This window comes from Ostrinia nubilalis, chromosome 15 (genome assembly GCF_963855985.1).
Source record: "Ostrinia nubilalis chromosome 15, ilOstNubi1.1, whole genome shotgun sequence".
NCBI lineage: Eukaryota > Metazoa > Arthropoda > Insecta > Lepidoptera > Crambidae > Ostrinia > Ostrinia nubilalis.
The window spans coordinates 14,821,751-14,846,064 of NC_087102.1; the positions used below are offsets into that span (position 1 = coordinate 14,821,751).

The following is a 24,314-nucleotide window of genomic DNA, read 5'->3' on the forward strand; positions in this document are numbered from 1 at the left end:
TAGATTTTTGCATTGATATCGTTAGAGTGGGATTACTATTATTTCTTTTCGCAAATAACATTCTTGAAATAAATTTTAAAACTCTAGTATCATCTAACAGGTGCAAGGGTTTCTATACTTTTATTTGTGGTAAATTGTATACCTCCTGCCTATATATTTTCACCAGACAACATCATAATTTGATATTCTCAAACTGGCTTAGTATTTGTCATCACAGTCTCATAAATGTAAATTTGCGTCTCGCCAGCTAGACATCGGACACTTGCGTGAAAATGAACTTGTATATGACCAGTGGCCCACTTATTAAGTGCGGGTAAGTAACGTTTTCCTTTTGGTGCGCAGATCGAGTAGAAAGTCTTGGTGAAACTTGAATGGATACTGCCTGATGAACAAATAATCTTGGATGCACTTTCGTTTTTTCAATATTTAACTTTCTCAAGGAAGAGGCATTGTAAACAAGCTTTCAAATTGCAACTTTCCTTATAATGGCTATTTAATTAGCATACATATTAAACGCTGTGGGCGGCTGGAGTACCAATCGCCGGTTTACGATTGTCTTAACGTCGTGTCGTCGTTGTTAATTAAAGTGAGTCTAAAGAAACACAGTTCTTTACAAATAATTTATTTAGCCTTAAGTTATACTTCAACACAATCATATCTGTCTTGCCAAAACATTTCGCAACTTCTTCCAAAAGTCTTCTGTATTATTTTCGTCCCATGAATGGTACACCTTTGTTTTCAACAAGTATTTCAAAGTTGTAGTTAAATATTTACTCTCAATATTTCCAATCTTCACTAACACTAAAGGATCGTATGCAGTCCCGTCTTCTAAAAACAACCTGTGGTACTCGGCGAGCTGCGTTTCCCATCGACACCACTGCGATTTTGCGAAGTTATTACTAATTATTAGTATTACATATTTACTTTCGTTAATACAAGTTAACACTGATTCTGAGATAAAGGAACCTATTTCGAAATCCCTCTCATAAACACATAGCTTTAGATTAGACGGGTGTGACTCTAGCTGTACCAACATCTCGGAAACGAATTCTCTATCTTCATTACAATATGATACAAAAGCGTCGAATTTATACCCTCTAGGAATACTTTGAGAGGCTGTTAAGGATTTTTTAATTAAATTTCTACCTAGAGCAAGTTTTGCCAAAAAAATCCAGTACCTGATATAAATTCGATACTTATACAAAATTATAATTACAATCGCAACTAACATAATTGAAACCAAAGATGGAGCAGTCCAGACCAGAACCATTAAATTGGAGATTTGGTGGTAGACGAGGCACCGCAAGTTTCTGATAGACGACAGGTACTCGGCCACTCTCCGGTCTTCCCAAAGGTCTGGACTGCTGCATTGGAATTTGGAGTGGTCAAAGAAATTCTTAAGACTAGTGGTTCCGTTGGCCTGAAGCCATAAATAAGTTTTGTACATTGCACTACAATCACATAAAAATACATTATCCATAAAATCTATTTCTACAGTTTCATTGTTTCTAGTCTCTAATAAATAGCTAAGATCTTGAATCATACTTATTGAAAAATGAGAGATTTTATTGTTAGTAAAATACAATTTCAGGGGCTTTACTCCCGCCTCTAAGAATAAAGGCCTCCACCAGGATACTAGAAGGTTTTCACTGAGATCTAAAACTGTCAACAACTTCAACGGCTTTAAGGTTTCAGCTGTAATAAAATACAGGAGATTGTTTTTTAGTATCAAATGTGTTAAATTTGGCATCGTTTCGAAAATATTGTCGTCTTCATAAAAATGTCTTATGCCACAATTTTGCATGTTTAGGATTTTTAACTCATTTAGCCCTTCGTATTGAGAGCTTGTCAAGTTTTCGTTAGCCGTTAAAGGGTTGTTAGCCAAGTTGAGGACTTCTAATTTTTTCATACTTTTAAAGGTGCCATCTCCTATGTGATATATCGTACCGTTTTCTAAGCTTAACATTCTCAGATTAACTAGACCGGTGAAAGTATAGTCAAATATAGATTTGATCCGATTGAAAGATAAATTTAATATTCTCAGTTCTTTGCATTGTAAAAATGTATCTCTGTCTATTTCGTAATACACTGGATTTGCAGGATTACCTTTATTTGAAGATATATCTAACAGCAGAAGCTGGTCTGATAAATGTTTACTATGAATGCCTGGTAGATTGTTACCACCTAACAGTAAAACTTTAAGATTCGGGAACTTAGTAGGATTAAAAGCGTTTCCTCCAATCGAAATACACAACACTTTCCTTAAATCCAAAAGTTCTATATTAACCATCTTAGGAAAAGTATCATCGTGTATTATTTCAAATTGATTTTGAGATAGCACTAAGCTCTTTACTGTGCTCTTGGCAATTATTTTCATCAGTTCTCTGGGTGGTTGTTTACGAAAACCCATCCCTGATAAATCTAAATTGGTTAAATTAATGCCAACTTCTATCATTCTAATCAAAAAGTCTCCAATTAGGGTTGCGTTCAAATCATTGTCTCCTAAGTGCAATTCTTTCAAATTCTTCAAAATGTTGAAGCTATTTGGATGAATCTCATCCAGTCTACATAAATTAACATCGAGTTTCCTTAATAAAGTTCCACTCATTGGATAAAAAGCGTTTTCAGGAATTACTTCTAAAGGATTTTCTGATACATCAAGCCATCGAAGTGAGGGCAGGATACTGGGTCTGAATGCTGGTGTCAGCGCCAAAATGTTGTGGAATCCATTGTTGACCAACGTTAAGTTCCGTAGGTTGGTAAGTCCTTCGAAGAGTCGCTCGTTGATAGAGCAAAGTTGAGTGTTGTAGGATATTGACAGGTGTTCAAGATTCTTCAAATTCTCGAAAATTCCTGGCTCAAGGTATTGCAATTTGTGATTCGCCTCTATTTCTAGTATTTTTAAGTACTGAAGATTATTAAGTTGTCCTCTCAATATTTTGAGCATCACTGTTGTTCTCACTCGTAAGATTTCACTTCGCAATTTTACCTGAAACATGATAAAATACAATTAGGAATGAAGCTCGGAGAACTTCGATGTCACGAAAATCCTGACTATGATTTTAACACATAATTCATTCTAATAATCCTAAGACATATCCTGGCAATCAGTAGGTATTAGTAATTTAGAAACGCATCATTATTTTCCATTGAACCAAATCAATACTTCTTTCTCTAGGTTTGGTTATATTCGTGTTAATATTTGGCACGTAATTTAGACGAACATTCAGTTTAGTCGTTAGACAAAATGTAATGAAGAAAGGGATCCAACTTGAGGTTTTAATCCTAATTTCCAAAAGAAAAGAGAGTTCAATCAGCATGACTATATGTTGTAACATCCTGATCTCTAGACGCAGACGGGGTCCATACTAGGTATAACACGCAAGTGTATTTAGCCTGATAAGATCTGTTTGTTTACGTCGCTATTGTAATTCTTACGATAACAATTCTAGAGATAACGTGTTACGTCGTGGATAATTAAAATACTCCACATTCGCATTAACAAGAGTTCGGTTAAAATTAGAATTTGGTTAATCACCTTTGCAAATTAGCCCGAGGATTAATGCTGTTAGTTACTATACACATTACACGTAGGTACTTGCAAATTTTCATCTTTTATCACTTAGATTGGTAGGTATAAGAAACAGGGCATAAATTGGGAAGACGTTGAAAGTCATAGCCCTTAGCAAGTAATTATTTAAAATGCAGTAAGTTTTGATATTCGTATTCTGTGACATTGTTATAAGTATTATTATAACTGTACTGCGTTCAATAAATAATATTATCAAGAAAGTTATATTTGTTACTTTATCTACAGCCTTATTAAAACAATGATACTCATGTAGCGGATATGCGTAAGTGAATTTAAAAATTTGATTGATAACTAGCGTCCCGCCTCGGCTTCGCTTGGGTGATATGTCTTAGGTATACATGAACCTTCCTCTTGAATCACTATTGCTGAAAACTACATTAAAATTGGTTGAGAAGTTTGAAGAAGCGCACAGAAAGCGGGAGCGACTTTGTTTTACCATGTAAAGTTTTCCTAACCTGAGGAAATCTCCTGCACTCATAGTTCCCAAAGCAAACGACCAGCTGCCTGTCCCGGCTAGCTCGGCAGATGCACCCGGAGTATCTGTCTACCCCCAGCTCCACTGGCAAAGGCTCGCCGACCCTCGTCTCAGGCAGTAAGAAGTGCCGGGAGATACCCTCGTAGTCTTCCAGCAGGTTGCTCCGCGCGTTCTGTGCGTAGCAGAGAAGGAGCCAGAGGTAGCCGATGAGCAGCATGCTGATGTGGGTGACTGGAATTAAAGATTGTGTTTTAGAAAATATGAGCTGGGAAGCACATCAATTGCTATTGTCTTAAAATAAGCAACTAATATTAATGAATAGACAACTGAATTTTATATCTGGGAACGATTTAGACAACGTTTGTAGTAGATTTTGGCGCCACCAGAAATCAGACGATCTTATGATAATTTCAACCGGGACGTTGTAAAAACTTCACCCTATTTTGTGTAATCAAAGACGAGGTTCTCACATGGCACACAGAAAGGAGGTAATGTTCATCTCAAGACACGCCTAACATTAACATTTAAACATGGGCGCCTAACATAACGTTTGTCACCTGCTTGCAGCGTTATTTAAGCTTTGGCCTCTGACTTGGCTTCGCTTATAACCCGACTGCGCCAGAAGGAGGGTTATGTTTTTGTAAGATACGAATCGAGTAGAATGTAACTTCTACGAGGATCGACGAGAAGAAATGCGTAAGTGATAGGAATGATTGCGTAGTAAATGGCGTAGTATGATAATGTGAAAGATGGTAAATACCCATTAAGATTATTTATATGAAAGAAATGAATTGTTACTGATATCTACAGACAGGGAGAGTAGAGTCTTAAAAGGATGCCAACGATTTCAATTTCACCCCGTATATTGTATAGTTTTGAGCAAAACGGATGCCCGGATGCTGGCTGCTTCAATATACCTATTTTTTAAAGTGTTATTTAAGGCTTCGTTGTCTTTTAAGGGTTTGTTGCTTCACAAACTCTAACATACCAGTGTGTGCAGGAGAAACTAATAAAGTAGTATTAGACAAATTAACTGTTGGTTAAGTAGGTACTTGTTGTGACCACTATCTACTCGTAAAGACACGTTAAATGTATTTGTATTTCATTAACGTGGATGAATCTTGCGTCAATGGGAACCTGTACATATTATGTATGCACATTGCACATACGAGTAACGCCTATTGACTTCTACCGTTTGTGCCTTAACGGTTCATAAAAAAATATTTTTGGATTGAATGATTCGTTCGTTCGTTCGTTTCAGCCGAAAGACGTCCACTGCTGGACAAAGGCCTCCCCAAGGATTTCCACAAAGACCGGTTCTGCGCCGCTCGCATCCAGCTTGTGCATCCAGGCACCTCCCGCGACTTGATAATGATGCTTGCTGATGATTTAATAATAAGGAAGGTTATGTTAATATATCTATGAAAACACCGCGAATACAGCGTAGGTAGAGCATAGAATAGAGCTATATCCGTTGTCGTATTTTCTCAAATCGCGAGAGAACTGTTTGCTAACACCTCTCGATATTTAGCCAACCTATTAACAGCGGACATGGAATAAAGTCACACTGCATTCATAATGTAAACTTAAATAACATATGAAGAGATTGACCAAATGCTCATTCAAAGTATCGACTATTTTTATTCTCTGAGCTAAAGTAAAATCTAGACGTGAAGTCATTTATATTTAGAAGGACGAACATCATACATTGGCACTTACGTTACATGTATATTAATCTAATGTTAATAAAAACGCGTTATATTTGTTTTGGTGCAAGTTGAAAAATAAGTTTACTAAAAGTCATAATGAAGCAGATTTGCATACCTTAATTAACAAACAATTAAGTAAAGTTTAATTAACGGTTAACTCTGTTATTCTTCTTAACTGTTGTCTATGTATTTTCCTCGGAGTTTTCACAGTACAGACAGCTTTATTCGATATTTTTATTAAAGCACATGTTACAACTACATTACTTATATGATGAACTATGGAAACCCAAAACCGCTCCTAAAGGTAATATCATCCAACTTTCAAATTATATTCCAAAGTAGGTACAGCAAATGTTTTCTATCATATTCATAGCAAGTGAGCATGCGATTTTGTCATGCTAAATAAATCATAAACAAACGAGTCTGAAAAACCACATTTTTTTGTTTGTCATCATCATAAACTTGTGGCGACTACGTCCCACTTACGCCTCATACCAATTAATTAAAATATACTTAATTGTAATACTTCTTGTACAAACTTAAGATGTAAATGCTTTGTTAGTTATAGCGTGTTAATTTTAGAGCATGGTAATTTTAGTTTCTCACGCACCTGCAATTTTAGGATTTTATTGTCGGAATGTTTAACTCAAATCTTTTTAGTGTTTCGCCGATGTAACATGTGGTCCATTGTTGATCTATGCAATTATTGCAGGTGTCTGTGTATCAAGCAACATCAACCTTTGTAATGTCTTTCTATTGTTTGTTGTTTACTTTGTATTATGTTTGTACCAACCTTTGCCATGTGTTTCATGCTAATTGTTTTGTTTGTATCTTCGTGTTATTTTCACTTTGTTTTACGATTGTTACCTGAAAAGGCCGCCGACCGTCGAGAGAAAAACCAATGTTGAGTTTAGTCAGTCAGTACGCAACCTCGGTACCGGTCGGACGCCTTGAAGGCCCATCCTCGCGCTTACACAATACAGTTACCGTCTTACCAGTCTATATGAACTTTTATTTTTTATAAAAACCTACGAACCCTGCTACCCGAGTATAGAGCGCCGACAGTGGTGACCCCGACGTGATCTTACGTGTTTTATTGTGCGCTTAGGGTTTTATCAGGGTTCAGGTTCGCGCCGCGCAGTGATAATTTTGCGCAGTGATAATTTATAGACTTTCTGACAGTTTTTTTTGTGAGTGTAATCAGCGTGTCGTTAAAATGGCTAATAGTCCCGTCAAGAGGGATACGCCACTCGACACATTCGCCGACATCGCCGACTTATTAGCTGAAAACGCCAGGCTACGGTGCACGAGGCCATCGCCCCTAGCAGCGGCGATCTCCACACACATAACTGACGAACGATTACGCCGGCTGGAGGAGAACATGGCGCTTCTCATGAAGAATTTGCAACAGGCGCAAGTAAGCAAGGTAGACATGAGAAGTAGCAGGCCACGCGGTCGTTCAAACTCACGCTCGTGTACCTCTTCACGGTCTAGAACTAGACTGACAGACTGGCTATGTTGGGACCATCATCGTTACGGTTCACGAGCGAAGAAGTGCATTGGACCTTGTTCCTACAACAAACCACAGCAGGGAAACGCCAGCGGGAGTCATTAACGGCGGGTGACGCAATTTCCCATACACCTACACGCCGCATCTTCGTTACCGACAAGGCCAATAATGTAACGTTCCTCATTGATACAGGGGCCGACCTTTGCGTATACCCTAAAGCACTAGTCCCTACGGCTTGCAAAGCTTCTGCCTATGGATTAGTCGCCGCCAATGGAACTTCAATAACCACGTATGGTACTATCGCACTGACCTTGAACCTCGGGCTTCGAAGAGACTTCCCATGGATTTTCGTGGTAGCGGATGTACAGAAACCCATTATAGGTGTAGATTTCCTCGCTCACTACAACCTGATGGTAGATGCAAAAAATAAGAGGTTGGTAGACGCGATCACTCATCTTACGGTCAATGGACATGTGGCTGAGTGTGAGCAACTCACTGTGAAAACTTTAAGTGGAACATCACCTTACCTCGATCTACTGTCCAAGTATGTTGCGATAACACGACCAGACGGAGCCATGCAGGAGGTAAAGCACGGAACGAAACACCACATACTGGTGACGCCAGGACCTCCCGTAGCACTCAAACCGCGAAGGCTCGCTCCCGATCGTCTTAGAGCTGCCAAGAAAGAGTTTGATTCGATGGTAAAACTTGGCATCGCTCGTCCATCGAAAAGCCCGTGGGCAGCGCCCTTAGTTATGGTAACCAAGACGACCACATCCTCCACGCCAGAATCCAGTTCATCACCGATTCCCGGAAGTGAAAAGGAGACTGAAGAAAAACATCGTCCATGCGGTGACTACCGAGCTTTGAATGCAAGAACAGTGCCCGATCAGTATCCAGTGCGTCACATTCAAGACTTCGCACAGTGTTTAAGTGGTAGTAAAGTGTTCTCAAAATTAGACCTAGTGCGTGCATTCAATCAAATCCCTATCGCTGAAGAAGACATTCCAAAGACTGCCATCACAACGCCGTTCGGTTTATTCGAGTTCAAGTTCATGACGTTCGGCTTGCGCAACGCAGCTCAAACGTTTCAGCGGTTTATGGACGAAGTGTTAAGTGAATTAGACTTTTGTTACTGCTACATAGACGATATTTTAATTGCATCCAGTGATGAAAATGAACATTTAAAACACTTAGAGACAGTATTTAATAGGTTAAGAAAATATGGTGTAGTGATTAATCCTAAGAAATGTGTATTTGGCCAATCAGAGATCGAATTCCTAGGTTATTTAGTGTCCGCCGACGGTACTCGTCCGCTCCCTGAAAAGGTTGAAGCAATACGGACGTACCCACTTCCGGCCACAGCAAAGCAGCTACGACGGTTCCTAGGTATGCTAAACTTTTATAGAAGGTGCATACCTAAAGCAGCCGCTAGCCAATCTAGTCTTAACGAGCTGCTGCATGGTAACATAAAAGGTAAAACTCCAATTGCGTGGACGGACCAGGCGAGGAAAGATTTCGATGTTTGTAAGGAGAGTCTAGCCCAGGCAGCTTTGTTAGCCCATCCTCGGGACGAAGCCGAGTTAGCCCTCTTTTGTGACGCATCGAACAATAGCATTGGGTCAGCTCTGCAACAAAAAGTAGGTAACGATTGGCATCCTATCGCATTCTTTTCTAAAAAGCTTACTACGGCCGAACAAAAGTACTCAGCGTACGACCGCGAACTATTCGCTATCTATGCTGCAGTCAAACATTTTAGGCATTATGTTGAAGCACGACAGTTTGTAATTTTTACTGACCATAAGCCGATAACCTATGCATTTAGTAAAAAAGAGCAACAATGTTCACCCAGGCAGTTTAGATACCTGGATTTAATCGGTCAATTTTCAACAGACATACGTCATGTGAGTGGGGAAGACAACGTGCCGGCCGACGCACTTTCGCGTATAGAGAGCGTTCGTAAAGGCCTTGATTGGGAATCTCTTGCGAAGTCACAGGAAAATGACACTCATCTTAAGTCGTTGTTAGATTCAAATAACTCGTCATTGCAATTACGACTTCTTAGTCTGCCAGATAGCGACACACCAGTCTATTGCGATGTATCAACTCAACGCGCCAGACCCTACCTTACAGAGCCTTTCAGAAAGGTAGCGTTTAACATACTTCATCAGAATTCACACCCCGGGGCACGTGCAACGACGAAACTCGTTTCACAACGATTCGTGTGGCCCTCAATGAATTCTGACTGCAAAAAATGGACGAGAGCGTGCTTGGGCTGCCAGCGTTCTAAAGTGTCACGACACGTTATCACCCTTCCTGGCACTTTCGCACCACCATCTTCTCGGTTTAACCACGTTCATTTGGACATTATCGTTATGCCTTACTCTGAGGGATATCGATACTGCCTCACGTGCGTCGACCGCTTTTCAAGATGGCCTGAGGCGATACCGATACCCAACCAAGAGGCAGAAACAGTAGCACGCGCGTTCTATTCGAATTGGATTGCACGTTTCGGCATTCCAAGCAGAATCACAACGGACCAAGGCAGGCAGTTTGAGTCGCACCTATTTAGAGATCTGAACGCTCTACTAGGTTCGAACCACCTACGCACCACTGCTTATCATCCGTCCTCAAATGGCATGGTAGAACGCTTTCATCGGCAACTTAAGAGCGCAATTAAATGTCATGCCGACGAGAGTTGGACGCGGGTATTACCAACAGTATTGTTAGGCATTAGGGCATCCTGGAAGGAGGATTTACAAGCTACATCTGCTGAACTTCTATACGGACAGAGCTTGCGCCTCCCAGGTGAGTTTTTATGTAAGAGTGTTACGCCCAACCCAGTGCCTAGCGATTACGTCAACCATATACGACAGCAGTTTAATAAGTTACAGCCAATCGACGGCACGCGCCATGGCATTAAGAGTACTTTCTGTTTCAAAGATTTGCTGTCGTCCAGTCATGTATTTGTAAGGAATGACGCTGTTAAAGCTCCTCTGCAACAACCCTACGAAGGGCCATATAAGGTAATAAGCAGGACAAACAAAACGTTCGTACTCGATATACGTGGACGCGAAGTCACGGTATCGATCGAAAGACTGAAACCTGCCTATATTCTGAGAGATGCAGAACACCATCCAAACAACCATCCTGACAGCAGTATACCATTGGAGGTAACTTTAGAGAGTGGCCGAGGTCAATCTACCGGTTCCAATGTTAATTCAGGTTCTCCATCTGTAGCTTTACCGCCTATCTCTATCGAACCGGACTTCCCTCGCCGTTCTGGTAGACGCGTACGTTTTCCAGACTACTACCAAGCAGGCTTGTGATAATCAAACGTAATTATATCTTCTTTTTTGTAATTTTGTTATTTCGTTATTTAGATCACTTGTAGCTTACTTATCGCGATTGTTGTTTTCGTTCTCTTTTGTTCTCGTGATCTAAATCACTGGTAGGGGGGTACTGTGGCGACTACGTCCCACTTACGCCTCATACCAATTAATTAAAATATACTTAATTGTAATACTTCTTGTACAAACTTAAGATGTAAATGCTTTGTTAGTTATAGCGTGTTAATTTTAGAGCATGGTAATTTTAGTTTCTCACGCACCTGCAATTTTAGGATTTTATTGTCGGAATGTTTAACTCAAATCTTTTTAGTGTTTCGCCGATGTAACATGTGGTCCATTGTTGATCTATGCAATTATTGCAGGTGTCTGTGTATCAAGCAACATCAACCTTTGTAATGTCTTTCTATTGTTTGTTGTTTACTTTGTATTATGTTTGTACCAACCTTTGCCATGTGTTTCATGCTAATTGTTTTGTTTGTATCTTCGTGTTATTTTCACTTTGTTTTACGATTGTTACCTGAAAAGGCCGCCGACCGTCGAGAGAAAAACCAATGTTGAGTTTAGTCAGTCAGTACGCAACCTCGGTACCGGTCGGACGCCTTGAAGGCCCATCCTCGCGCTTACACAATACAGTTACCGTCTTACCAGTCTATATGAACTTTTATTTTTTATAAAAACCTACGAACCCTGCTACCCGAGTATAGAGCGCCGACAAACTATAACGCCTACGTAGTAATATCAATGTAGAGTCATTCTATGGTGCTACAATACTTATTTCCTGAGTCCTATCTAAATATCTATTTAACTTAATAAATATTTTGAAAATGAGTTAAACCCTATTTAGTTAGAAGGCCGTTAATGGATAACCAAAATCAGACTTTATTTTCAAAGATCTGCAGAGCTGAAATGCTTCATTTTCCTTTTTCAAGCTTAAACTTAGATTGGTCCACGGAAGTAGGCTTTTATTGCTATTTGTCAAAGTTAGGCAGCAGTTGCAGATTCTAGTATTAAGAAGGGTTTCAGCGTTTTTTCAGCGTAGAATCGTGGTTACCCAATTCGCAGACATAACAGGCGGCTGCTCGCTGGGGAGTTGATGTTAAATGTTTTTTTAATGTCATTAACAACATGCGAATTGCTATAGTCGACGTATTGCATTCACATTGCTGATCAAATCTTCACAAGGATTAGAAGATAAAAACGTGTTGATGAACCACCGTAATCTTTTTAATGCAAACAATAATACATAACTCGTCATTTCTTATGAGAAATATGGGTATGTACCTACTTCATTTTCTTTTGAGATGTGACAGATTATCACAAATTAAACGAAATACTTTTCATGCTGAATAATTTCAAGTTTATTCTAGCTTCCATGTCCGAACTAAACTGGAAAGCACAAAATTTTTTCCCTGGACCACTAGCTTTCTAAGCTTTAAGCTAAGTGGCTTACTGAGTGTTTTCAGTTACAACTTATATCTGTATCATATTAACTCAAACTAACTCTAAGAGTAGGCGCACACCGTTGATTTTTAGTTGGCCGATAGTTGTGCCCGATTTTAATTTGTATGAAGAATCGGTCAAATCGAATCGGCGTAGTGTGCGCACTCCCATACATGCCCATACTGATCAACTGCCCGACTAAACTATCGACCGACGAAAAATCAACGGTGTGCGCCTACTCTAACTCCTATGGATCAATTTTAATGAGTTTTTTATTTAGGACTAATAACTAGTTCCACCTAATGTAATTACTATCCGTTCGCGATAAGTTTGCCGCTGGCGATATGACGTCACTCGAAGGAATGCGTCTATAACTTTAGCAAACTAAATTGGAAATATTTTTTATTTATTAATATTGATAAAAATTGTGTACCTATTTGCGTAAAATAAAACACTCAATTGCGATTAATCACTAATTATTTGCGTTTAATCGCGGTTGGAGGAGGGGACGCGCATTCCACGGACCGGCAAACTTGTCGCGAACGGGTAGTAACCTCTTAAAAGTTTATTTTTTCTCTCGCTATTTACAAATGAAGCCGTGTATCCTGTTTGTCGCATTATACAAATACAGATGGATCACAATAGAATTCCATTCGACAAACTTACTGTTCAAAGAAAATCCTGAGTATTACAAAACTTTGCGGTCACCAATCTGCATTCGATAGCCATATCTAACACCGTCACTCACAGTCCATCACGAATTACATCATCACAGACACAGAACGTTACAGAACACGGAAAGTTTCGGCGCCTCCTAACGCGCGAGAGGCACTGATCTCGCGCGAGTCGTACGCCAGATGTTTGCACAGCTTCAGCCACTCATTGGTCGGTGATAAGGCGGCGAATCTCCTAATTTGGGGTGCTAATTCGAATGCAGACGGGTGTCAACCGTTATCCTGGAATTGTAAGGAACTAGTTTAGATGCACTGTACACCTGACGCTTAGGAATGTCGTAAGAGTAGAGGAAAATCTTTTCAGCGGTTGTAGCTCAGTTGTGATATAATTTTTTAACCGATTTCAACAAAAGGAGGAGGTTTTCAAATCGATGGGTATGCTTTTTTTGGTATATTTGCTTCTGATTCCTGTAACGCGTTTATGTCTTTTTTATGGTAAAACTAAGTTATCCATATACTTAATTATTTTTGTCTCTATAATGTAGTTTACATGTAAAACTCTCCTAGCTTTAAGTTATAAACCTCAATTGCTTGTTGATCTCATGTGGATCTCGTGGTCCGGAGACTGATAGTCATCATAGAACTGAAATTCTCTAAGATTGAGCAAGACGATATTACTTTTGCGATTTTATTAGTGTTCTCATTGCTGTATTCTTAGTTGTATTGTTGGAATTAAAACTCCAAATTTTACACCAAACTAGACCTTAATACGTCTAGTTAAGATCACACAAGCGATCTTATGTGCAAAATTCACACCTCAGCCTACACTCCCACGGCGCCCGCGCATGACGTCCATAGGTGTGAATTTAGTCAGCATATTTACTCGTGTACAATGACCACCTAATCTATATTCTTTGTTGAACCTTGCTTTGAACTTGACCATATTCAGGAAACGTGATTTTGCATTTTGAACTTCATTTCCGTAACTCAAGGATCATTGATCCATATGAGTATTTTTTTCATTTTCCTTTGACTACAAGTGTAAATATTAATGCGGCAGCGTCTCGCTGATTATAATGTTGAATTTGATCTCTAACGCCCGTATTCACAAACATTACTGAGGTCTCACAGTGCGCGTGGACGTACAGTGTGACACACAAGCCAATCACAGAGCTCTATTTAACGCTGTGCGTTCGATTTGCTGCATCACTTATGCACATATCGTTTGTGAATACGGGCGTAAGTTAAATTGAGATGAATGCAATGTCATCATATTATCATGCTTTGATGATAGATTCACATTTAGAAGATTTTAGGGAAGGTTTAGTTCAAAATTTAAGGGTTTTTTCCTTATTCAATGGCGTCTACTTACTAACACATGTTCATTTATGTATATCATGTTTGCAGAGATATGAGGTTGTTTAATTGTTGTTCTCACTTTATCAGTTAAAGATTTAATATTATCTTATCATAGTTAGCGTTTCTGAATAAATTCGTTGGCTTGAGGCTTTAATAAGTCGCAGAATGGTATATTGGCACGAGTTTCAGTCGAATCGCATTGAAGATATTTTGATGCAGGTGGGGATGGAGCCGAATCATTTTTGCCCATGGTTGTTAATTTGTTCACATGGTTCACCTACCACGTTTGTCTGTTCACTATTTGATCAGTCTTGCCTAAAGTCTTGCATACACATTTCATAATATTAGACAACGATAAAAAATATTGTTATACCTACATTCACCATCATATCATTGTAGAGCATTGCCTATTTTAAGTCGGTCCTGTGTCTTGGCTCACTAGATTACATCTCATGACCATAGGAATATGATGAGTATCTAGTAGTAGATATAGCCATAATGGCTATCTATCTAGTAGTAGATTTACAAAGAATAGATATCTTTATTATATGCTCCTAGATACCTCGAGCAAGGTGCCCAAGGAGGCCAGTTGACATCAGGGGCGCGGGCGCCGCGTTCGAGGAAGCGCAACCCGTCGCGCCACCCGCGGTATTCAGTCATTTTTTGCTCAATCTAGCTCGAGAGAAGGCTGGGCTTTCGTCTGAGCTTAGATTTATGATACTAGTAAATTATTTCTGCTTTAAGTCTGATATTATGATGGAGGCGCAATTTTGATCGGGTCCCGGGTTCTATTTTCAGTTTAGATTTGCTGCTGCATAATATCGCCTTATTATCACTCTTCAAAACAAAATATCGTACCTACTTAATTATTTCATTGATGTTAACTTGTTGAGTAGCGATTGGCGACCTTTACATGGTAGGGAAATGGTATACGGGGCAGGCAAAGTATTCAAAGCTGGGATCGTAATCGTATCTTAGGAGATTGCTGATCCTAGTCAGATATTGGTGTCAAGGACGAGTTGCACCTTCTCATTATTAGTAATAGTCAACTGGACTCTTGCTATATCGGCTGTGAAAACGAGTTTTTTAAGCAGTGGGGTCTCAATGTGTGGCCGATTTTAGACTGACGTAGGCATCAAGGAGACGGTAGTGAACTGCGGGCTGGATAGATGACAGAGGGGGGCTTATAAATAAAAGTCCGAATACTCAGTACAATTTATTCACATTGGCGCGGGCAGGGTGGCCGACAGGCTGCGGATGAGCTCGTCTGCACCAGGTTGACGCGGCGCCTGCTGCTACAGCCAGCCCTCGGGTAGCTCGGGTGGCTCGTGACAAATAACGAAGCCACCTTGTTTTTGGAGATGGTGGTCCATCGCCTTGGGAAAGCTTACGTCATTGACCAATACTAATGGCTAGATATAAGACAGAAGGAGGATTTTAATTAAAAGTCCGAATAGCTAGTACAATATATTCACATTGGCGCGGGGAGGGTGGCCGACAGGCTGCGGATGAGCTCGTCCATCTGCACCAGGTTGACGCGCGCCTGCTGCGACAGCCGGCCCTCGGGTAGCTCGGGTGGCTCGTGACGCAGGAGCGATGCTGACTCCACCAGGATCTTGCGGGATTCCTGTAAACGAACGTAATGGTCATATTCAACTGAAGACGATCGGTTATTTTAATGGAACTTTCGCATTTTGTGTTCGTTTACGTTTATCGGTAATGGGTACTCGTAAATAAGGTTGCAGTCACACGGTGCGTTAGAAATTATAATACTTCGGCAATTTCGTATTAATATTTTCGGGAATACCATTCAATACCTATCGAAATCAAAAATATTTTATTCAATGTTGACCACTGGTTGCACTTATGAATGTCAAATACAGTAAAAAGGTAGTCCTTAAGGGGCACTTTACATGTCTCCATATCTTTTCGTTCAGAGACTTTTCATTCAGGGACCTCCGATAAAGTTCAAGGAAAGCACCGCCACGAAACCTATTAGCGGTCGGCGATTTCACTCGCGAACTAAAGTTAACGCTCGGATTTGCTCCAGCTGTGATATAATTAATTCGCCGTATAATATGTGTGTCAGACTGTCATCAATTCGGGTGTGGACTGGTATTCGCGAATCGCTCGAAACTTTCTGCTTGACCAATAAAATCGTCGAGAAGGTTCTATGTTAACTTTTTACAGAATCTATTAGCGACTATTGGACTATGATGGTTTTGATACATACGGCACGCTAACAGAATATCCAAGGACAGACGATTCTTAAGAATTTGCAATGGAGTTCATAGATGGCTGATAAATTATGTTATGTAAATTAGCAATTCACTTTTGGTCTAATTTACAACATGCCGTTAATTCAAAACTCGCAGAAAAATAAGTAAGTTTGGCTTACAATAATACTTAAAAGTAAATCTGTCAAAAAAGACCCATTTTCATGTGTTATTCTGTGCATCACATTATTTATAACTTCTGAATCGTAGATAGGTTATTCTGCTCTACATTTTAACAATCTTCATTTTATAAGTGTTCGATGCGAACTTCATTCATTCATTTGGGTGCAATGAACCACACAAAAAGGCCTATAAATTCCTTTTTCTTTTCCCTAACCCTTTTTCCCATTATTTGGGGTCGGCCTATAAATTCCATTCAAAAATATTAATTTACAATGTAAATCAGTCACTTTAAAATGACTACAAGAAGTGAAGAACCTAACGCACATATCGATCGAATATAAAACGAATGTAAGCTCGATATCGATAAATTAGCGAGCGATGTGCGCATCAGGCAGATTGCTCTACTTGCACAGCGCCGGAGCCTCCAAAGCGCTGCATTGTGCGCGCGCGCCGCTTCTCGGAAGCTGCAGCTCGTTACGCGGCTTTGCTTCGGTACAATTAACTGCAACTTTTACTAATATGGTCGCAGCTTTGGTATACATTATAATATTTTTAAATGCTTCGTACATTTTGAACATCTTTAATCTTGCCGACCATAGATTCGCAAACTCTACTACACTGTATTTCCACGTGCAACAATTTTGTTAGCTAATTGGTGCTACTCTATCATTTCATATGGTTTTTTTTTCAGCATGTAGCAGAAGGGTTAATGTTTTTATTTTTCAGTAAGTCATTGTTTACAGTTTGTAGTCTAAAATTGTTTGTCACATTTTCCAACTTGCATTTAAAGTACTTAAATAAATAAATAAACTTAATTAATAATGTTTAGTTAATCAATTGTATTCTAAAGTGGTCTAAAGTCCTTGAATAGGTAAAGAAATTAATTTAGTGTTTACCTACGTATTATTTTCTCAATTTATCTTATGCGATAAATAAGTTTTTAAAAGAAAATTGTAATTTGGTAGCGCTCAACTCGATCACAATAAGGGCTCCGCTTAACATGCGCGCGCGCACAAAGCAGTGCAGACGTGCCGCGCATGCGCGACGCGGTACAGTTTCGGCGAAAGTCGCCGCGGGAGCTGCCCACCGCGTTATTAATATAGCTCATTTATTTGGCTTTACGCTCGGCTTCCTCTCATGCTAACTAGATTGTCAACTCTTATGTGGGTAAGTTAAACGGGTTGCATGGTTGGAGTCGCAGTATTAGTTAGCCAAGTATACAAATGACGCTTCCGTTGGGCAGTTTGAGAAGGATATAGGCACTTTGTCTTATCACTATTGGTAAATAGCCTCCTTTCTGATACAAGGTCTAAGGTAAGGATCTAGACACTAAGGTGTTCACAATTAGGTCTCATCTGACGAAAATGACCAGATTTTTTTTTCAACTTTTCATCGTTTTTCGAGTTATTTATCTCAAAGTTTGTTATAAATGGTTCTTACCGTAACATGACCCAGCAAAGCCAGTGGTCCCTCGACCATGGATCTTCGTCTGCCAGTCTCGGCTATGGCGGCGTGGAGCTCAAAGAGCAGGGACCCTCGCAAACGCGTTTCCGCTGCAAAGAAATATATCTAAATGTATTGCAGTCACTTAATTACAAGCCTCATGTCGTTCTTTAGCCCAAGTGTCTGCTTCTGAAATCATATTACGTGATCGCAGTTGATCCAGACTCTTGAAAAGACCATCTAGTGGTACATATTTTTTTGTAGAGCTATCGCTCCAGTTACCAGCTCCATTTCGTTGTTAAGCCTGATTGAGAACACGATGGAGAGACCGTACAGACAACAGCATATCAACGAGAGAAGAGAAAGAGAGAAACACTGAGGCTCTTATGTAGTTGTAAAAAGGGTAATCCCAGCTCGCTGATTCGTCGCAGGAAATCTTACCTGGTGCAAGTGTCTCTAGAAGGTCAGCGATCTTCTTGCAGAGCTGCGTCTTCAGCAGCAGGCGGTCATCGGTCACGCCAGCTAGACCCATTTCGCTGTCCTGGCCGATCATCTGCGCGAGCGCCAGGCTCACATCCGTCATGTAGTAGTGCGTCGGGTGCAGGTAGCTGCTGCAGTGGCTGATGAATCTGTAGCAAGAATATAATTGTGTTTGAACACCGACTGTCAAGTCCCAAACTCTTCCTTTACATTTGGCCCCAAGGTATTGTTGTACTTACTATTCAGTATGGAAGTAAACCTAAGTGTTTAGATATTCACTATTAATTTTAGATTGTGCTACTCATGATGATACACATACAAGTGCAAGTGCAAGCATAGGCGCTTTATTATTATGAAGAATTTATTAGTTTACATTTACATGCTTAGCTGGTTAACTACGAAAACAAGTTTTGCAAAAACAATGGCTTATACTCTTAGTATTGCTACGTTACAAAGTAATGTGTTAGTTATTTCATTTCATTATCAGGTTATGAATGGATTAGATACTCTGCGAGATAAGCGAGGCTTTCATGCTGAAAGCGGAAATTCAACCTATAAGTGACGTACATGTTTGCATTACAACCTACTTAAAGGAATACGAGTATAATCGTGGTTTAAAGTAGTCTTATGAGTTCTGTAGTTAGTTTTGAATTTTTTTTTCAAAGGTGTGATGATAAGTCATTCTTCTTGGAATCTACCCCCCTTACTAATAAAAAGTTACACACTTGTTGAACACTGTTTTAAAATAACATTTCCATACTAAACGTCACTTTAAAACACCGTTCAACGAGCGTGTAAGTTTATTAATAAGGGGGTACGAGTATAAAAAGATGATTCTTGTTATTATGGAATCAACTACGTCGTAGTAAAAAAGTAATTTCACCTCTCGCAAGCATCGGGGTCTTCTTTGGGCATCGCGCTGAGTTCCTTGCCGATATCTTGCAGGAGCCTCTGGATGATGGCGTCGGAGACTTCGTCCTTGCAGCTGCTGCAGATCCAGAACTTGTCGTCCAGGTTCCTGGTCTGAGGGTCCGGGTTCTTCGTCTTGTGCAGAATGGGGAGAATGAACGTTTTCGGGAGCAGGTAACCTTTACAGTCTCTGGAAGAAAAATCGTTACCATAAATCTTCATTCTTTAGAGCAGAAAGTGTTTAATATTTAAATTAATATCGTTAGGAGATATTTTTTTATCGAAAGTTAAGCATTGCACTCTATATGCTCTGGTTCTCTACTTTACTTGTATTATATTTGCTCGTTTAGGCCCATGCAGTCAAGTGATGGCCAGAAAGATCCAAAAACACAGTGCTGGCAGGTCTTCCATTCGGTTAACCGACGATGTGATGAGGATCGAAAGATGCGTATCGGTGCAGGTAGCCCAAGACCTGCCGCTGTGGAAATCTTTGGAAGAGGCCTTCTTTTCAGGAAGTTGAGACGACGATCAACTGGTTTTAAAAAGTGAACATACTGGGACCCAAATAACTTACTTCTTCTTGCACTTGACGGCGCTGTAGTTAGTCCCGAACTCGGTGGCGTCTGCGCATCTCTCGCAGCTGCACTCGAAGAACTTGGAATCGGCGAGGTGGTGGCGGCGCGCCTCTGTTCCCCACATGGGGTCGGTGTAGCACACCGAGACGTGTGATCCGGAAGGTATGTTCACTCCAGCGCAGAGGATCTGGAATGTTGGGTAAACGTAGGTTCCTTTCATTATCACCAGGAACCAGGTTTTGGGACAATTTTGAATTATGCCACTTATACAAAAGACTGCGACTTGCGATTCAGGGAACGAATGACAATACATACTTAAAAAAAAACCTATTCGGTTCTTTGATTTAGTTTCAGTCAATAAGATACCTATTTCAAGGGGTAGTATTTCTGGAATAAAAAAGTCTATGGTGATCTATAAAGAGTCAAAGTGAGAGCTAAATAATAAAAAGCCGACTGCTCATATTTAAATGACCAGTCAAATAGTCTTGTCCAAACAATTCTAAAGACACTATTACATAGCAATATCATGTAGCATTACGTAATCCGCGATCACGACTGACACAAAGGTCGCACACGTGTGACTCGGGCGCAGGTTGGCTCTCGGGAGTCTCAGAAACGTTGGGTATTCAACACTTCTGGGAATCTGAGGGCTTATGCTTGCATCGGTGTGAGCCTGTGAGTGGAGTTAATTAGTTCTTGTGTTTGCATTTAGCACCAAGGGCAACTCGTAGCAATAACCCTTAATCCTCTGTTATGATCCTACCTACTTTATCTCACACATGCTCATTGAAGATTACTTCGGCCTGATCATCACTTACCATCAGGTGAGATACAGGCCAAGAGCTTCCTCGTTGTGGATAAAAAAAAACTTCAAAGCTAATGCCCGTAATGTTTGTTCGTCGTAAGCCTATATTCTCTGTTTTAAATTAAGTTTAGTGCAAAAACGGTATTTCCTAAATTCATTTTGGGGATTATTACTAACAGTTTAGCCAAGCGTGGGCCGTCACAGTAGGATAGCTAAGTTTTAGCTGAGACAGCAGCGTCTAATTTTGTACTGGTTCCGGTGCTACAATAATAACACAGTTAATAATGGTTGTTGGAGTGTTCTGACATACAATTTGTCCATCAGAAGTGAAGCTCTTGTTACAGTTGGCCCGGCAGCTGTGCTCTGCCATGGAGATGCGGTCGAACACTGCCACGTACTCCGGCTCCATCAGAGGCACTTCATGCCCGTTGATCTGGAACAAATATTATCTCGGTTAATCATTCAAAACTTATATTCATTTTAGAACAATTTGCCAATATAAGACTATGTTTCTTAAAAGCCATATTGGGTTTTTCTTTAAGACTAGGCATTATTATAGTCATTCTCTGCGAAAATAATACATGGATAAAGATCTAAAGCCTGTTTACTAGAAGCAGAGATGGGATTACTGAAGTTATGGTCTGTAATCTCAGCCTGATAATACCCAAGGTCACTGGCAAAAGGCGTCGTCATGTTATGCGTAGTATGTAATGATCTTAACGTTTATCACATTCCTTGGGATGATCTTCAACATATTTACAGAATAAATGTTTGCTTTTTTCTTTCAGTTTTCTCGAATGTTAATAACTAAGTATACTATTATATGATTTAGTTGACTGTCCCTTCAAGTACCAACGAATCAAGACACAAAACCAGTCTCATGCGATCACTTAGGGTTCCACGAGATTTTAGTTTCCCTAGGACTTGTATTGCACTGTCATGTCAGTAAATACTTCTGATAGGTAATTCTCCTCCCATAAAACAAACAGACTTAATCGCAGTAAGTAAATTAACAATAACAAAGAGATATAATTCAGTATCTAGGTCGTACGTGATGCAGGTAAAACAACATTAAACTTTTATCGAATCATAATCATGTAGTTTTCCATATTTTCTATCTGGAATATTTCCATACCAACCATCATCATCATTCAACATAAACGATATCTTGAATTTTCCCAGAAATTGTACAAATAGAGATTTGTGTTGATCATGTATCGTTTAAGTAGTAACTCCTCTGATTGTGAATCTGATTCTAATAAGCATAAAAGACACAGAAAATCTAATGTGTGAGTTTCTAAAACCTAATAAAAGTACCTGCAAAATCCCACAGCACTTCATGATCTCCTCCTCATTGAACTTCCCTTCCAGCTTGAAGAACTTCCAAATGAACTCGGCGACCATCTTCCTGTCGTGGTCCCACTTCTCCGTGCCTCGACGGTCCTCGTAGTGGGACTGCAGGGCTTGGAGCTTGGCCCACAGCTTCTGATCGTGGTCCCGCTGGTAGAGGCAGCGGAGCACTGTGATGCTCTGGTAGTTGGGGTGCGGTACGCCGAATGTCGAGATTGAGACCTGGAGAAAAAGTGTAAGGTAAGCAAATTTTTAATAACTTCAAGCCACAGGAAGGTAGAATGTTTTGGCCACAATCGCATATTATGATAAAAAACATGCGTAGTGCGTAGCTTAATTTACTCGTAGATTTCATCATCATCACCATTTCAGCCACAGGACATCCACTGCTAAATATACCTCCCCCAATGATTTACAATACCTACCTACAGTAAAATTGGCAACAGCCTGTATCCAGCGTCTTCCTGCTTTATTAGGTCGTCAGTCCAGATTGTATCCCATGCCATAATAATTTCGTCATATTTATTTTAAATTAGTGTTCTGGAACTGTTGACCATTGATTTCTAGTGAAAACTATGTGATTTGCGTCTAAATCATCCATCCATTTTTTTGCAAAATGTCATCTGACTTTCGATTCTAGCCTTAAATTGTTTTTTACAAAACCGTTTATAAAATAAATTAGGAGCTAGTCATACAATGCTACCTTCTCCCCCCTCTGTTGGGTATAATGACACTCGGGCAGGTGTTCCTCCTTGCGCGTGCACTCCTCGGAGCAGCAGGGCCAGCCGCACTTGTCACACGGGACCACTTTGCCTTCCTCCAGCATCTTGTAGCAGCCCAGGCAGACTGGTGGCGTGATCTGAAATGTTTGAAATGGGCTTACATCGATTCTCAGCGTTTGCTATTATAAATCATAGAAATATGAGTGGGGTGTTCGAAGTCATCTTCGCGTGTAGCTCTTCTGGCGATGTGCTTCCATTTCTGACTATTAGAGTCGTCACTGAACCATGGTGGACTCAGGAGCTATTAAAATCATATAGATAACGGACAGAGCGTTTTCTGATTACTCTGTATATGAATGTCTTTTCTAAGGTTTTATCTGCGTTATTTAAACTGCTAATGAATTGATTTCGTTAACCCGCTTTTTAAAACATTGCGAATATGTTTAAATCCTGTACAACTATTTACTTATCTTCCTTAATTTAAAAAAATACAAAGCTTTTTCTTTTTACCTGCGCAGGCCCAGTGATCAGTGCCTTCTCCTTCATAACAATATCACCAGCTCTGATCTCCCTGGTCGCCTCCAGGTACCTCCCAAACTGTGCATCCTCCTTGACCCTCAGAGGGCTGCAGTTCCCCTTGTGCTCCTTCCAGTGCTGCTTCTGGTGTTCTTTGGTGCAGTAGTGGACCTCCTGGCAGCCAGAACACTTCTGTTCGGCTGGTGAGAGGCAAACTGCGCATACGCCTTTAGGGGGCATTTCCTGAAAGTTTTAATAGTTACAGACAGTAAATGTAGAGTTGAATTTTCTAGATTTACTCGTATTATGAATAATCTTTAGGGTAAATTATATGTATCTACAAGGGAAGGGATAAAGATATTACATATTAGTTTGCCAATAGAAGTTTTACCGATAGGAGCAGCGTTGCAACTTGTTGCTTTTAGTGAAACACTAGGCACTGCTAATGTCATGGGTAAATCGGAAATCGTTCGTAGATAAACATGAATGTAGAGAAATTTAGTTAAATTTCAGTGTAATGTACTCGTATTTGATGTTCAGAACTCAAAATACTTAAATGCCAACTGAAAGAATGAAGAAACCCAGCTGTTATGGTTGCTACAGCTGACCTATATTAGTTACTGTACCTTAGCCATTCTAACTGAAAAGTTATAACAAAATTATGGGTATAACTTACTTGTTTTTGCTTTGTATACTATCTCAAATTACTGTTCACAGTCACTTTAAAAATACTGTACAAAACGATGTTCACTTTGACACCAGTAACGTGGTAAAGCCGGGCGGACTGCGGCGCACGCGCATTCGCGGGGTAAAAATAACCCGTCGAAGACACTCGACGCTTCCACACTGTATTTCGATACTAGGGATGCCAGCTATTGTCAAAATTTGGCCTAATTAAGATGCCTTACCATAATTCTCAATATCTGTTTATGAGGTCGTTTTAATTATTTAGCATGATGCATTACAAGTACCTAGCCTTATAACTTCGCAATTTTAGTCTTGCAAA

General features: G+C 40.0%; 2 protein-coding genes across 2 annotated transcripts; both read right to left on the reverse strand.

Annotated features, from left to right (window-relative positions):
• Positions 1-612: 612 nt before the first annotated feature.
• LOC135078548 (toll-like receptor 2) lies at positions 613-12,907 on the reverse strand. Its single transcript, XM_063973085.1, has 3 exons — positions 12,743-12,907; positions 4,048-4,298; positions 613-2,989 (listed from the first exon to the last, which is right to left on the reverse strand). The coding sequence occupies exons 2-3, from the start codon at positions 4,282-4,284 to the stop codon at positions 653-655; spliced, it is 2,574 nt and encodes an 857-aa protein (XP_063829155.1). The 5' UTR covers positions 4,285-4,298; positions 12,743-12,907; the 3' UTR covers positions 613-652.
• A 2,656-nt stretch (positions 12,908-15,563) lies between these two features.
• LOC135078549 (SET domain-containing protein SmydA-8) lies at positions 15,564-24,122 on the reverse strand. Its single transcript, XM_063973086.1, has 10 exons — positions 23,985-24,122; positions 23,303-23,551; positions 22,774-22,929; positions 22,038-22,292; positions 21,031-21,153; positions 19,915-20,102; positions 19,315-19,530; positions 18,393-18,580; positions 17,949-18,061; positions 15,564-15,736 (listed from the first exon to the last, which is right to left on the reverse strand). Exons 2-10 carry the CDS (start codon positions 23,546-23,548, stop codon positions 15,581-15,583), a joined length of 1,641 nt encoding a protein of 546 aa, XP_063829156.1. The 5' UTR covers positions 23,549-23,551; positions 23,985-24,122; the 3' UTR covers positions 15,564-15,580.
• Between the last annotated feature and the right edge of the window lie 192 nt (positions 24,123-24,314).

What these genes read in the sequence shown, in the direction of transcription:
- LOC135078549 (XM_063973086.1), bottom strand. Translation starts at nt 23,548, where the DNA reads ATGCCCCCTAAAGGCGTATGCGCAGTTTGCCTCTCACCAGCCGAACAG. An exon ending in TGATCACTGGGCCTGCGCAG is followed by an intron (nt 22,930 to 23,302) that starts GTAAAAAGAAAA and finishes CAAACATTTCAG; the next exon opens with ATCACGCCACCAGTCTGCCT. An exon ending in CTTTGCTGGGTCATGTTACG is followed by an intron (nt 15,737 to 17,948) that starts GTAAGAACCATT and finishes GTTCGTTTACAG; the next exon opens with GAATCCCGCAAGATCCTGGT.
- LOC135078548 (XM_063973085.1), bottom strand. Translation starts at nt 4,284, where the DNA reads ATGCTGCTCATCGGCTACCTCTGGCTCCTTCTCTGCTACGCACAGAAC. An exon ending in AGTGCAGGAGATTTCCTCAG is followed by an intron (nt 2,990 to 4,047) that starts GTTAGGAAAACT and finishes ATCATGTTTCAG; the next exon opens with GTAAAATTGCGAAGTGAAAT.